At 38.1% G+C, this 13,783-nt stretch overlaps 1 protein-coding gene across 1 annotated transcript in view; it reads right to left on the bottom strand.

Moving 5' to 3' along the window:
- Positions 1 to 5,692: 5,692 nt before the first annotated feature.
- zbtb10 (zinc finger and BTB domain containing 10) overlaps positions 5,693 to 13,783 on the bottom strand; it is a 96,119-nt gene continuing 88,028 nt past the window's right edge. Inside the window, exons 4-5 of the mRNA XM_068032095.1 lie at positions 9,194 to 9,369; positions 5,693 to 6,303 (exon numbers count right to left, since the gene is read on the bottom strand). Of these exons, the coding sequence (XP_067888196.1) occupies positions 5,953 to 6,303; positions 9,194 to 9,369 (527 nt within the window). The 3' untranslated portion in view covers positions 5,693 to 5,952. The remainder of the gene's footprint in view (positions 6,304 to 9,193; positions 9,370 to 13,783) is intronic.

Genomic DNA, 13,783 nt, shown 5'->3' with positions numbered 1-13,783 from the left:
AAAAATGAATGCTTTTCTTACAACTAAAAAGATGGTTTAAATTGAGCTGCAATTATACAAATAGGAAAATAGTTGTTGCAGTGTATATATTATTTGTATAAAGTTTTTAAAAAAGCTTAATTTTCAACTTGTATTAATCTACATCAGCTGAATGTGATGCACAATGCAGAAGCTCCACCTAATTTATCCTTTTGGAAATGACTCACAAGCCAATTCTTAAGTGACTCAATATCATTTACGTTACTGCGTACTCGTTAATTTTTTCTCCTCTTTTGGTACAAAAAAGTTCCAGTGCAGCAGAATTTAAGATACTTGATCTGCGCACTGAGTCACAAATAGTCCCAACTTCAGTACTGTCATCCAAAAACCACGACTCCTAAATTTGAGGTAAATTCCATGGGCTAATTAGGATTAGCATAATTCAATTGATTTAGCATCATTTCCTTTCTCCAATTTGTTTTTTAGGTCATGCCTGCAGATGTGAAGATTCAATCAGCTCATTCCTCTAGTCACAAATTCTCCCTCAATATAAATAAATCAGCTGGTTTATGCTACCACTATAAACTACAGATATTTATTACACACAGCAGTCTATACAGTGGAAATAAATCCATTGTGCTAAATAAATAATTGATAGCAAACAAGTGAGGGACTAAAATTTACTATGTTTAAAGGTTTGCAAAAATTACTTTTCAAAAGCACAGCTTGTTATTAATTTTGTCTCTTGGATAATTAACATAACTGCAGTGTTACAAACTGTCAGACTTGCTGATCACAATATACAATATAAACTTTGTTTATGGATTAGACACAGAACAGCCTTAAACTACTGAATGCTATGTTCCACTGAAATCAGTGGTGGGCAAATCCTCACAAGTCCCAATTCTTGGCATTATCATATTCCTAAATCGTGCTTAGTCCCAAGAGTTTCAAAATTGTCACATTCCAGACAGAAGAGATTCAATTCAATCAGTTGTTTTGGTGCACCCCAATTTGAACTTAAAACATTTGTCAATATCAAATGTAAAATTACAGCTAAAGACAGTACCCTAAAGTGTAATAAACAAGTTTTCTTCACAGAATAAAAATCACAATTCATACACTCATTTGCTTGATCCTAATTCATAGACTTAAATATTTAATTCACAAATGCTTTTAAATATTTCCTTTATCACCCTTCGAAGAATCAAATTGTTTTAATAAGCTCAAATGACGAAAGTAACTGGTAGAATCTCCAAGAAATTTTGCAATTTGCATTTCAGAATAATTGTCCTGTACACACTGGAGTAACCATAATATTGTAAATGTACTCTGTCATCACACATCTTTGGTAGCAATGGTTACTGAAATCTAAAGTTGAGGACGAAGGATTATTGTCCAGCTTTGAACAGAAATCTTAACTTACCAGCTGTGGCCTGAATTATAATAGCACTAGCATTGACAACTAAGAAATTTGCTTCATAAAATTATCCGTTTTTAAACTTAGTCCACACCAATATGCACCAACACTTTTGAAAAGTGAGACACTCTTAATTTGCAGTACTGTACAATGCTGACTCATTAAGAAATTAAGTGAAGGGCCAAGACAGCAAATTAGATTCTATTAAAGATTAGCAGTTCACTTCTGTACCAATGTTAGTACCCCAATGAGCTCAAAAAGTGACCGCTGCAATGCTACACTTACTGATTGGTGTGGCCTGGTGCTTATTAACAAGGAAAACATAATCATATTCTAGTTACAGATCTAATATGTAGAGAACAATGAGGAAGTTACATGTCCATAATATCAGTTGGCGGAAAGGGGGTGGAAGCCTAAAAGTGGGAAGAGCATTAAAACGTCCCAAGAAAATAAAAACAACCATGGTTAAACTGCAAGGAAAACTCTGTTGGTTGGGATGATCTATGAAACTGCACTACTTCTTGAGAAAAAATAGGCTGTAAAAGGAACTGTAAAAAATAGCATCTTATGCAGATCTGACATCAAAGGGGCCTCAAACTTTTACACTGCAGTTTCTGTACTTACATTTAAAGTCAAGGTAAAATTTCTCTGCAACAGCCACAATTCTCAATGTGCCCTCCTGTTTACAAACATGAAAAATTACATCAATACCACCCTGTAACAGTATGAAGAGTCAAGAATGCATAAAGGGTTACTTAACATAATTCCAAAATTATGTTAAACTATCTAAATTTTCTATAAGACTGCTTCTAATATTAAAAGGGAAATGTGTTCTTCAGAATCCTAAAAGCAATAAAGGGACATATGCATACACTTAAGCTATCAGTTAGCTTTTGTTTGGTTTTAGAATTGCTAGTCGGATAGGCAGGAAACAGACACTTTGTGTTAACCTTCTCCTGTAACATCATGATATTATCAATGAAAGAACCAACACAAATCGACACAGAATACCAGAGACACTAGTGGAAGCAGAGAACATTAAATGTTTTAAAATGGAAAAAGTATTTGAAAGGGGGATATAAGGAAAAGGAGGGGGAATGGGACTAAGTGTATAGCTTTTTCAGAGAGCCAAAAGAGGCAAGATGGGCCAAATGGCCTCATTTGGTGTTGTAATCAAAAGGTTCAACAAGTCCAGATCAAACCTGGGACTTTTATCTGTATGGTGGAGTCCAGACATTTCCCATTATACCACATACATTGTCCCAGTCCTCTTATCTGTAGGCAGAATTTATTGTTAAAAGATCCCATGCACACCATTGCTCCAGAGTGCCTCTGATCAATTCTAAATCACAATACACTGCAACAAACTCCCTCTATAGCTTAATGAAGAAAAGTTGCATCTGATGTGGCACTGAGTTTAGTTGTTTAGATCAGGGGGTCCCAAGTTTAATTTGTGCTGAATTACTTGATCTCAGCCAGGACAACCGTGGGAGAAAAGAAAATTCAGCCAGCAGTCCAATTTCTGATCACTTCCAGCAACGCCAACTGAAAACAAATGTGAATGCCTGGCTGACAGTAAGGTCAGGCTCAGCTTTGATGTGCTGCAAAGGCCCACATATGAAGTCTGGCCACACCCTCAAGGTACTAGAAAGATGCCAGAGCCTATGGAACAATACACTAGGATCTTCAGATTAGGACAGGAGAAAACCTGCATGAAAAAAGATGACAAGGAAATGTTGGAAACAGTCTTCCATAATGCAAAACAAAATAAAGGGAACTATTTAAACGGAACACAATTCCCCTTTAAATTACTGCTTTCATTTGTTTTCTTCAATGCTGCAGTCAATAAAGAAATTAGCATTGCAGTTGCCTTATTCAGTTAAGTGGGTGTGTATACAATGCCTTTATGGAAATTTTGGTGGCAAAAAGCAAAATATAACTGGATGTAGCCATATATCGAAGAAATCCAGTTTACCCAAGAAAATTTCATTCTCATTAGATGTGTGCCCATTGATATTAATAGTAGATGGCAGCTATCAACAGGATCGAACTGCTTTCATTTCAGCCAGTGGTATCTCTTTTCTATAATAGCTTTCTGAGACTGGGCTCATGATTTCAGTCTCACTATTATAAAATGGTTGTTCATTTCTCAATAGAGGAAGCCCAGCTTTCTCAAATCAACCTCGGCTCCAAAAGAAAGAGCATCTTTTGATAGGATGACACTGGGGGGGGGGGGGAAACTAACAGATTTTATCAAATATAAAATCAGGAAATAAGTTACTAATACAACTGTAGCTTAACAGTTTTAGAAACTTAATAAAAGCAACTATCTGCCTTTCCTTAATATGCCAACCCCTTGAACCACACCACTATCAGCAGCTATGGAGTAGATCATGGTTGCAGCTCTAGCTGCAGTGCGTTTGTTGAGAGGGAGAAAAAAAATCAAGCAACTTTCTGGCTTCTACATAGGGTTTATGGTTTTTTACTTCTACTGTGCCCATCTTTCAAAATGCCTAGATTGAAGTAACACCCCAAAATTCTCATAATTGAACACTAGTTATGCATACCATGTCTGTTGAAGCTGTTCCACTTTAAGACTGTACCAAATCATTTAGGTATAATTAAATAAATTGTCAGTTATTAGATACTGATCTATCTCCATATTATGCTTATTTAATTTGAAGTGGCGCACAAGCAGAGATAGCCCAGTTTGATCAAATAATCCTCCTCTTCTCCATCCCCAGCAATTTCAATTTTCACATTGGATCTGTAGCACTACAGATCCCATTACCCAAGGGAGAGAAGAAAATATACTAAAATGCCTTGTTTTTAAACATAAGTGCAAATTAAAGAGAGATGCAAACATATAAACATTATGGTAGCAGCCCACCATCTTTCTCAGAGTTAACAAAGGGCAGAGTTAATACAGATAAACTGAAGGTCCAAGGTTTAAAGTTTTTTCTGTAAAAAAATTATGAAATGGTATTTTCTTAATGTAGTGTACAAAGAGATTATAAATCAAGAATGCCAGGGGAGGAGCATGCAATTTCTACATTAAAAAGGTCATAAGGAAGGTGACAAGCCTTTTATAAATATTTCACACTCATTTAAGACTGACAGCATTGCTTTTTCCTCTCCTTTAAAAAGGAAGAAAGTAGGATTTTGGTAAATCAGAATTCAGTTACACTGGTGACTAGTTTATTCAGTAAGAACCAGACATAGTCTGCTTTATAACAAGAAAATTATCATTTAAAATGCATGCATTCAGCTGCTTTCTCGCAGTTCTCAGAAATAAGATTTATATAGCATGGTCTTCATTAACGATGCCAAACAGTGATTTTTTTTTTAAACTCTAAAATCAGCAGTTATTTACTTAAGCTGCAATTAATTTTGCTGTTTATTTCCCCTTGAGCTGCAATTAGATTGTATGTTGGCATTATTCATTTTAAAAAGCACAAAAATCTTTCAAAAAACTTCAGTCACTAGCACCTACACAATACAATTAGATGGGTTTTCTTATCTGAAAAGCTGAAACTTGAAAATGCATAGGGGAAAAAAAACCCTCATAAGTTGAATTTCAGACCCCATCCTTTCAGAAGTTTCAAACTCCAATCAGTCCTCCATCACTGATTTACAAGATGATGATTAAAGCCCAACCGCAATACTGCGTGCGGTTTAGTTCAACTATCACAGAAAGGATATTATTGCCAAGAAAGTAGATAGGTGAGCAAAGATCCTGAGTGAAGGAATTTAAGTTACAAGAAAAGGCGAAAGAAATTGAAACCATTTTCTTTGGATAAAAGCATAATTTAAGTGACCCAAGTGGAATTTGCAAGACTGCAAATGGAAATTGACAAACTGATCCAGTCAAATGCTCCACCTTGGTAAAGGAATACTAGAGGACAAATTTAAAATGAGCAATTAGAAGGAACAACATGCAGAAAGAACTGTTTCACCCAAAGGGTTACATAAGTTGCAGATCAATCATCAGGAAAGGCTGGGTGAAGCATACAGTATAAATGGATTCAATAAACAACTGGATGAGCTTTTTTTTTTAAAAAAAAGAAATACATTGAAAAGACAGGTAAACACAGAAATTATATGTTTGTTTGGACATAATGGCCTTCTCCTGTTACTAGAAATGCTGTGTGCTCTCAAACTGAATTTTGTTTTGTATCTCAGTCAGGGAAACAATCTCCTCCACTCCTGTACAAAAGATGTACATCAAACCACACACTTCTACATTTTCGCACAATAATTTTCCAAATAGATTCTGGGGAAAAGAAATTGCAATTTCAATCCCAGTTATTATACAGAATTGCCCATCACTGACTCCAATGTACTTCTCGTCATTACTGTTATGAAACCACTCTTACTACAATTAAAATAATAATTTTCCAATGTTCATAGCTATCAGCAAAATATGGAAAATTTAGTGTTTTGTTGCCAATCCATAATCATTGCAATTCAGATCAAATTCGTAGGGTTTGTTTATACAGTGAACAACCATAGTTATACTTTTCAGTTTTATAACATAATGGTTTAAGTGCCAGCTAGTCATTGTCTAATATGACATATGTCTCACTAGCCCCAGCATCTTCCCACTGCTCTCTATCCATCTCCCCTCCTCCTTCTTCATCGGCTACATCTTCATCAACCATTCTCTCATTTTCTTCCTGCTCCAGTCCTCCTGGTTGTTCTTGTTCTTCCTGCTGTTCCTTAAAAAATTCTGGATCAACCATCAGGTCCATGCCATCATGGTCACCTTTTGGCTGTCTATCACCCCCAGAACAATCCAAACATACTCCATAACGTCGAGATCCATGCCTAATTCCAACACTGGCTGCCAGAGTGAAGAATTTTTTACAAACCATACACTTGTACTTTTTATCCTTCTTGTGTACCTGAAGAAAAACAAACAAATCAGGCAATATTGATGTGAAATACATTTCTACAAGAACAGAAAATAACATTGCAAATCCTGCTGTTAGCAATTTTTTTCTGCTTAAGCTAGTGGTTGAAGTAATGACTGCTAGTGCACCATAACATTATTCAGCGATTCTACAGAATATAAAAATGTATGCTTTCACAAAGAGAAAATTGCTGAATTTGTTGGACAGTTTGCGAAGAAGTTGGAATCCTGATAATGGCTCAGTTGAGAATCTTTCAAGTCTACAATGAACCCTTGTTCATGTCCACATATTTCAGTCCAAGGACTTTCAGCTGAGGTTATTGAATTACAGATGTCATCTTAAAGGTGACAGAAGCACTGTGTAAAAGGAGTGCTAGAAATTAGAATGCTCTCCCTGTTGACACTGAGAGCTTACTAATTCCACATCCTTAAAAAATGGTTTTGTTTACCACACCAACCTGAAAAGTAACTTAAGTTCAAAACATTTGCTTACTAGCCAGTAAGCAGGGGCAGTTGAAGACAGTGGAACACTCAGGGTTACTGCAGCTGTTTTCAGAAATGGAAGCTGTGCTACATCCAATTTACCATACAATGCAAGGTGAACAAGAACCTAGAAAACACAACAACCTGCACTTACCTAGCATCTTAAACATAGGAAAACACCACAAATTACTTCAGAGATGTTATCATAATAAATGGACACCGAGTCAAGAATTATTAGGATATCATTTGCAATTCCGATTGGGGCTTGTTTCAGTGATGTGGCAGTAATGAAAACCTGATCAGAGCAATTCAAGCATGGAGTGGGGAAAGATAGGCAAAGATTTGGGAGGCTGCATGTTCAAGGACTTCAGGAAAGAGGAGGAGGTTAGAGATGGGGAGTGGTTTACAAGGACTGAGGGGTTAAGCATAGCTTTTTTAAGGAGGGTATAATGAATGGTTTTGATGGTAAGTCACTGCTAGAGAAGCCACTTATAGCGTCAGCCAACATCAGTGTCAGGAATGGAAGCTGAATGGTCAGCAGTTTAATGGAAATGAGGTCAAAGGAACTTGCAGAGCACATGTAGGGAGACTGGACAGAAATAAAAGAAATGGTTCAGGCTAGGGCAGAAGGGAACTTGGGGAGAATTTTGGCTTGGTGGGCAACAGGAAGGGAAAGCAGCAGATGCAGTTGAATAGGTGATCAATCTTACTGGCTAGAGCATGAAATTTAACTATTTTTTGTGCAATGCCGGGAAGAGACATTCAAATGCATAATATTCATTCTTTTGTCCTTAACGCACAATCTGGAATCTCCATTTCCCGCATATAAAAGCCACCCTTTTAAGAAATTAATACCCAACTTAGTCAGTTGCCATCAGCCTCAGCTCAGTGGTAGCACTCTCGCCTCTGAGTCAGGAAGTTGTGGGTTCAAATCCCAATCTAGAGATTTGAACACATAATCTGGGCCAACACTTCAGTGTAGTACTGAGGGAGTGCTGCATGGTCAGAAGTGCTTTTTTTCCAGATGAGAAGTTAAACCGAGGCCATGTCCCCCCTCTCAGTTGTACTATTTGAAGAGTAGGGGGAGGGGGGGGGGGAATTTTCCTGGTGTCCTGGACAACATTTATTTAACTGCTGGTTGTGGGATCTTGCTGTGTCTAAATTGGCTAGTGCTATATAAATGCAAGTTTGTTCCTTAACTCATTTGATGACTCAGTAGGTAAATGCTTCCTGTAGCTAAGATGGTTCGAAGTCAGGTGCCTAGTTCACAATGAGTTAACAGATCTCAGTTGATGGTGGAAATACAATTGCACGGATGTCTCCTTGTTGAGAAAAAGTGACCAGAATCTCTGCTCCTGATCATTCTCCAATGACTCCATATTAGAAATTGCATATGTGGCCATCTCTCCTTCGTGGCTGACAAACACGCTTTAAAGCCAACTACCGAGTCTTTGATCTTCTATTTGTCTCAACACTTGTTGCTGTGCTTGATTTGCTCAACCATTTCCTCATCACCTTTGAAGCCCTTAACAGCAAAACTTTTATTTTTTTCCCATCCTGGCTGTTCCCCGAATAAGGCACCCTATCTTTCTTTCCTTAACTCCAAGTGGTATAGACATGGGCGGCGCAGTGGCCCGGGTTCGATTCTGGGCACTGCCTGTGCGGAGTTTGCAAGTTCTCCCTGTGACCGTGTGGGTTTTCGCCGGGTGCTCCGGTTTCCTCCCACAGCCAAAGACTTGCAGGTTTATAGGTAAATTGGCCATTATAAATTGCCCCTAGTATAGATAAGTGGTAGGGGAATTGAGGAAAGGTGGGGATGAGAGGGTAATGGGATTAATGTAGGATTAGTATAAATGGGTGGTTGATGGTCGGCACAGACTTGGTGGGCCGAAGGGCCTGTTTCAGTGCTGTATCTCTAAATAATAAAATTAATAAATAATGAGGGTATCCGACACACAACTGCTATAGTCATCTAAACCATAGGAGACATTATTGGGTCTCACTCTGCTGTGCCAAAACCTTCCACTAATACATTTTCCTGGAAAACAAAGATAATCCTCAACTCCCTTACTCCACTACCAACAGTCTCTTTTAACCACTTTGTCCTTTACCCTCAATTTGAACAAGTGCAAAGAACTCATGTACTACCCTGTCATGGACTGTCTTGTTTTTAAATTATATTGAATAGCAATACAACTGCTGCCTACTATAAATTAAATATATATCCCATTCTCCCCACCCACTACCAATTTGTCACTACATAAAGTACACTCACTGACTCGAAGAAAAAAGACAGACATGATTTTATGCCAAACAAACTTATGCCCAATTTGAAGTATAAGACTCTAAAAATCTTCAAACACAGAAGTACAATTCTTGAAAACAGCAATTATACTGACCAAGGAATGTCTCTTTACATGTTCCCTTCGCGTGAACAACTTCCCACAGATGTCACAAGCAAAGGACCGCACTCCAGTATGTATTAACTGATGCCGCTTCAATGTGCGTCGATACTTGGCAATGTAATTACAATGCGGGCATTTGAATTTGTTTTGACTACCAATAGAAGCATCACCTAGCAGACAAAGAATTCATAAGTTTATTTGCAACATCTGTTAAAGCTTTGAACAATACAATATCAATAACTGAAAATAAAGTAAGATATAGGCAAGAATGAAAATACTTTATTGATGCACATAAATAGAAAAGTGTATTTAGATATGCACAACTTAAAGTTCTCTAAATTCGGATAGCTCTAAAGACCTAAACATCACTTTGCACACAGCATAAAAAGTATGCAATAGACATACAATTCAGTCAATTGCAACAGACCCCAGTTATTCTTTGTATATACACTACATTTAGGGAACCTAGTGCCTTCAATGGGTTTAAGCAGACTATTCTCTATATATGGTAGACTTTACAAGCAATGTGTTTAAACTGCTCTTGCTATAGAATGGACTGAAAAAAGTAGAAATTTTAGCAATTTTTGCATGCCTTTTCTTTTAAACTTTGACATATAGCTTGTGGAAGTCTGTGGTAAAACACACTTTTGTAATACTTACGTTTTAATTACTTTGAAGTGGATCTGACACTTACACCCTCTCCCAGCAAAACAAAGTGTCATAACTCAGAAAAACGCTGTTAGCGGTGGAATTGATTGACAACTGAATCTACAAAGTGGACTGACTTGACAGATTTTGTGGGTGGTTGTCTTTCAGGAGCAGAGGTTTTAGTGCCTGTTAAACTACTGCACCTTTGTGGAATGCTGTTCCAAACATCATGCTCATAGCTAATTCTATGTGACCTGGGAGTGAAGGAGTAACATCTTGATCCAGATCATTAGATCTCTACATGAGGAAACAAGATTTGATAATCTTCTATCATCTTTCAACAATCAGTCTAGACCAGCTTTACATTTCCAAAAATGTCATGCAACAACAGATCTTGCTGTATGGAAGGTTAACTGAACTAATGCTGCTGTGCATTGCAAATTAACAGAGTGATCGCAGCATCTGGAGCCAGCAAATACTGCATTATAATTACAAGGACAATTGCAGCCCGTTTCAATTGCAGAAACGTTCAGGCAAGTTCTATCTGCAACAAATACACAATACTCTTTCAAGCATACCAATGTTTTATTATTAGTTTTATTCATGAGCAGAAGTGAGTGAAGACAGGACAATTCCAATTCATGCACAAAATTTCAGTGCAAGAACTATCTTCGGTTTCCAGTATTGAAATTAAACCATTCATTGGTCAATAATGGGATGAACATTTAGATAGTAATGAATTTTATAGCATTCCTCCCACTTCGTCCCAATTAGTCAAAACTGTTTTTTCCCCACTGGATTCTGAATAAGGTTATTACTCCATCAATGAAAAAAGTCTGCAACTGCACTTAATGAGTTTCAGCCAGTGGTTTCCATTTCAACGTAGCTAAATTCCAGAGTCAGTACGCCAATCTGTTCACAGGCAAGTTTTTCCATTTAGATCCAGCTGTGCCAACTACAAAAATGCAGACATTTTGCATCATCTGTTAAAATGTTATCTGAATACCTTGCCTTCTACAGATCGCTTCACTTCTTGAAAGATGCAAACGAAACTTAACCTTCACCGAATAGACTGTTACGAATTAGCTGCCCAGATGCAACTTTTCAAATCTATTACTTAAACATTGATCTAAAAATCTGCTTTTAGTATAAAATTGCTTCTTGCAGAAATTATAGCAGAGGCCCATAATGCCCATTATCAGCTTTTCAGGAGCTAACTACTGTAACCATTTTCTTGCCGTTTCCAAGTATTATTTATTCATCTTTTTCAACGACTGATCCAATTTTCTTTTAAATGCCATCTTGACTTGCAGTAGCATCATCAAAAATATTCTCTAATTTACTCCACCATGATAATCTTCAGTCTCAGATATGACCACCAGAAGAAACAATCTTCCACTGTTTACTCTGTCCAGAAATCATTCATCATTTTGAAAACCTCTACTAGTCTGTCCAGTGAAGAATTTTATTTTTCCATCCTTTCTTTAATAACTATAATCTCTCATTCCTGGCATCAATTTGGTGAAGCTTTGCTAAAACATTTCAAGGTTCTAATATCCTTCCTAAAATTAGCATGCAACGCTACAGGAATAGCCCAACCAATATTTTGTACAAATTCAATATTAATGTCCTTTCTTTTATAGTCAATATCCACAAGTACTAAACTCAGAAGCCCATTGGCATTTTTATGGCCTTTTCTAATACACTCCCACCTTTAAAGATCCATGTATCTCCAGCCCAAGAACTCTCCTCCTTTATTTGGTTAAAAGAATCACAACAACTTCTTGTTGTTAGGCGTCAGCTGTGGCTCAGCTGGTAGCACTCTCACCTGAGTCAAAAGGTTGTGGGCTCTAGTCCCACTCCAGGACTTGAGCACAAAAATCATGGCTAGCACTCGAGTGCAATACTGAGGGAGTTCTGCACTTATTGGGAAAAGATGTTAAACCGAGGCCACATCTGCCTTCTCAGTTAAATATAAAAGATCCCATTGCATTAAGAACAGTAGGGGAGCTATCCCCAGTGTCCTGGCCAATATTTATTCCTGAATCAACATCACAACAACAGATTATCTGGTCACTCTCACACTGCTGTTTGTGGAAGCTTGCTGTGTGCAAATTGGCTGCCGTGTTTCCTACATTACATCCAATGAAGTGTAGTCACTGTTGTAAAGCACTTTGGGACATCGTGAAAGGCGCTATATAAATACAAGTCTTTTGTATATTTATATAGAACCTTTAATACAATAAATTGCCCAAAGGCACTTCATGGTAGCGTTCTTAAGCAAAATCTGAGACCGAGCCACATTTGGAGATGTTCGGGCAGATTGTCAAAAGCTTGGTCAAAGAGGTAGGTTTTAAGGAACATCCAAAAAGGGGGAAAAAGAGGTAGAGGCACCAAGATATTTACGGAAGGAATTCAACAAGAGTCTGGGGCCCAGGCAACTGAAGGCACAGCCACCAATGGTGGAGCAATTAAAATTGGAGATAATCAAGAGGCCAGAACCAGAGGTGCCCAGATATCTTGGTGGTGATTACAAAAATAGGGAGGGGCAAGCCATGGAGGGGTTTGAAAATAGATGACTATTTTAAAATTGAGGCATTGCTTAACTGGGAGCCAATATAGGTAAGCAAGCATAGGAGTGATAGGTGAATGGAACATGGTGCGAGTTATGTCACAGGCGACAGAGATTTGGATGATCTCAAGTTTACAAAGGGTAGAATACGGGATGCCAGCCAGAGGTGCATTGGAATAGTCACATCTAGAGGTAACAAAGGCATGCTTAAGGGTTTCAGCAGCTGATGAGCTGAGGAGCAGAGTCAGGCAGTGTTATGGAGGTGGAAATAGGTGGCCTTAGCGATGGGGTCAAATATAACACCAAGGTTGCGAGCAGTCTAGTTCAGCCTCAGACAACTGACAGGGAGAGGGATGGAGACCCTGGTGTCTAGGGAATGAAGTTTGCAACAGGGACTGAAGACAATGGCTTCAGTCTTGCAAATATTTAGTTGGAGGAAATTTCTGCTCATCCAGTACTGGATGTTGGAGAAGCAGCCTGACAATTTACAGACAGTGGAGGGATCAAGAGATATCGAGGTGAGATAGAACTGTATGTTGTCAGTGTACATGTGGAAACTGATGCTGTGTTTTCCAATGAGTCACTGAGATAAAATCAGAGGGGGCCAAGGATAGATCCTTGGGCGATACCAGAGGTAATTGTGCGAGAGTGAGAGAAGAAGCCACTGTAGATGATTCTCTGGCTACAATTAGATTGGCAAGAACGGAAACAGGCAAGTGTCGTCCCACCCAGCTGGACGACAGACAAGCATTGGTGGAGGATGGTGTGGCCAACTTTGTCAAAGGCTGCAGACAAGTCGAGAAGAGCAAGGAGGGATAGTTTACTTTTGTCACACTCACATAGGATACCAGCAGTTAAGGGAGACTTTCTTTTTCCAGAAATGTACTTCCATTTCTCTGCTTTAAACAGGAACTGCCACTGACCTTCCCACTCCAGTCATTTTTGTTTACCTGCAACTTATTTCCCCTCATTCCGCCATACCCACTAATTTGCTATCAGCAAACTTCATCATTCCTCTTGGGCTCATATCCAAATCATTTCTTTAAGTGGAAAGCAAAAGCACTCCAAGCATTGATCCCTAGGGTAAACCTCTAGCCACAATCTCACCAGTCTGAAAAACATTCATGTATTACTATTCTTCACTTTGTGTACTTTACCCTTCCTCTACCCATAGAATTACATGCCTTTTACTATCGTGTGCCTTAATTTCCTTAACAGGACACCAATGTGGCACCTCATCAAATGCCTTCTAGAAAATTCTATTACAGTTCGCACTGCATATCAACTTTTATTTTCCTTAAAAAAATCTTATAAGTTAGACCCAATAGTTTAATTAGCACATCTCTCATTCTTTCATCTCAGCC

This window comes from Heterodontus francisci, chromosome 5 (genome assembly GCF_036365525.1).
Source record: "Heterodontus francisci isolate sHetFra1 chromosome 5, sHetFra1.hap1, whole genome shotgun sequence".
Taxonomy (NCBI): domain Eukaryota; kingdom Metazoa; phylum Chordata; class Chondrichthyes; order Heterodontiformes; family Heterodontidae; genus Heterodontus; species Heterodontus francisci.
Note: the sequence above shows the minus strand (reverse complement) of the source record. Positions and strands in the feature narration are given on the sequence as shown.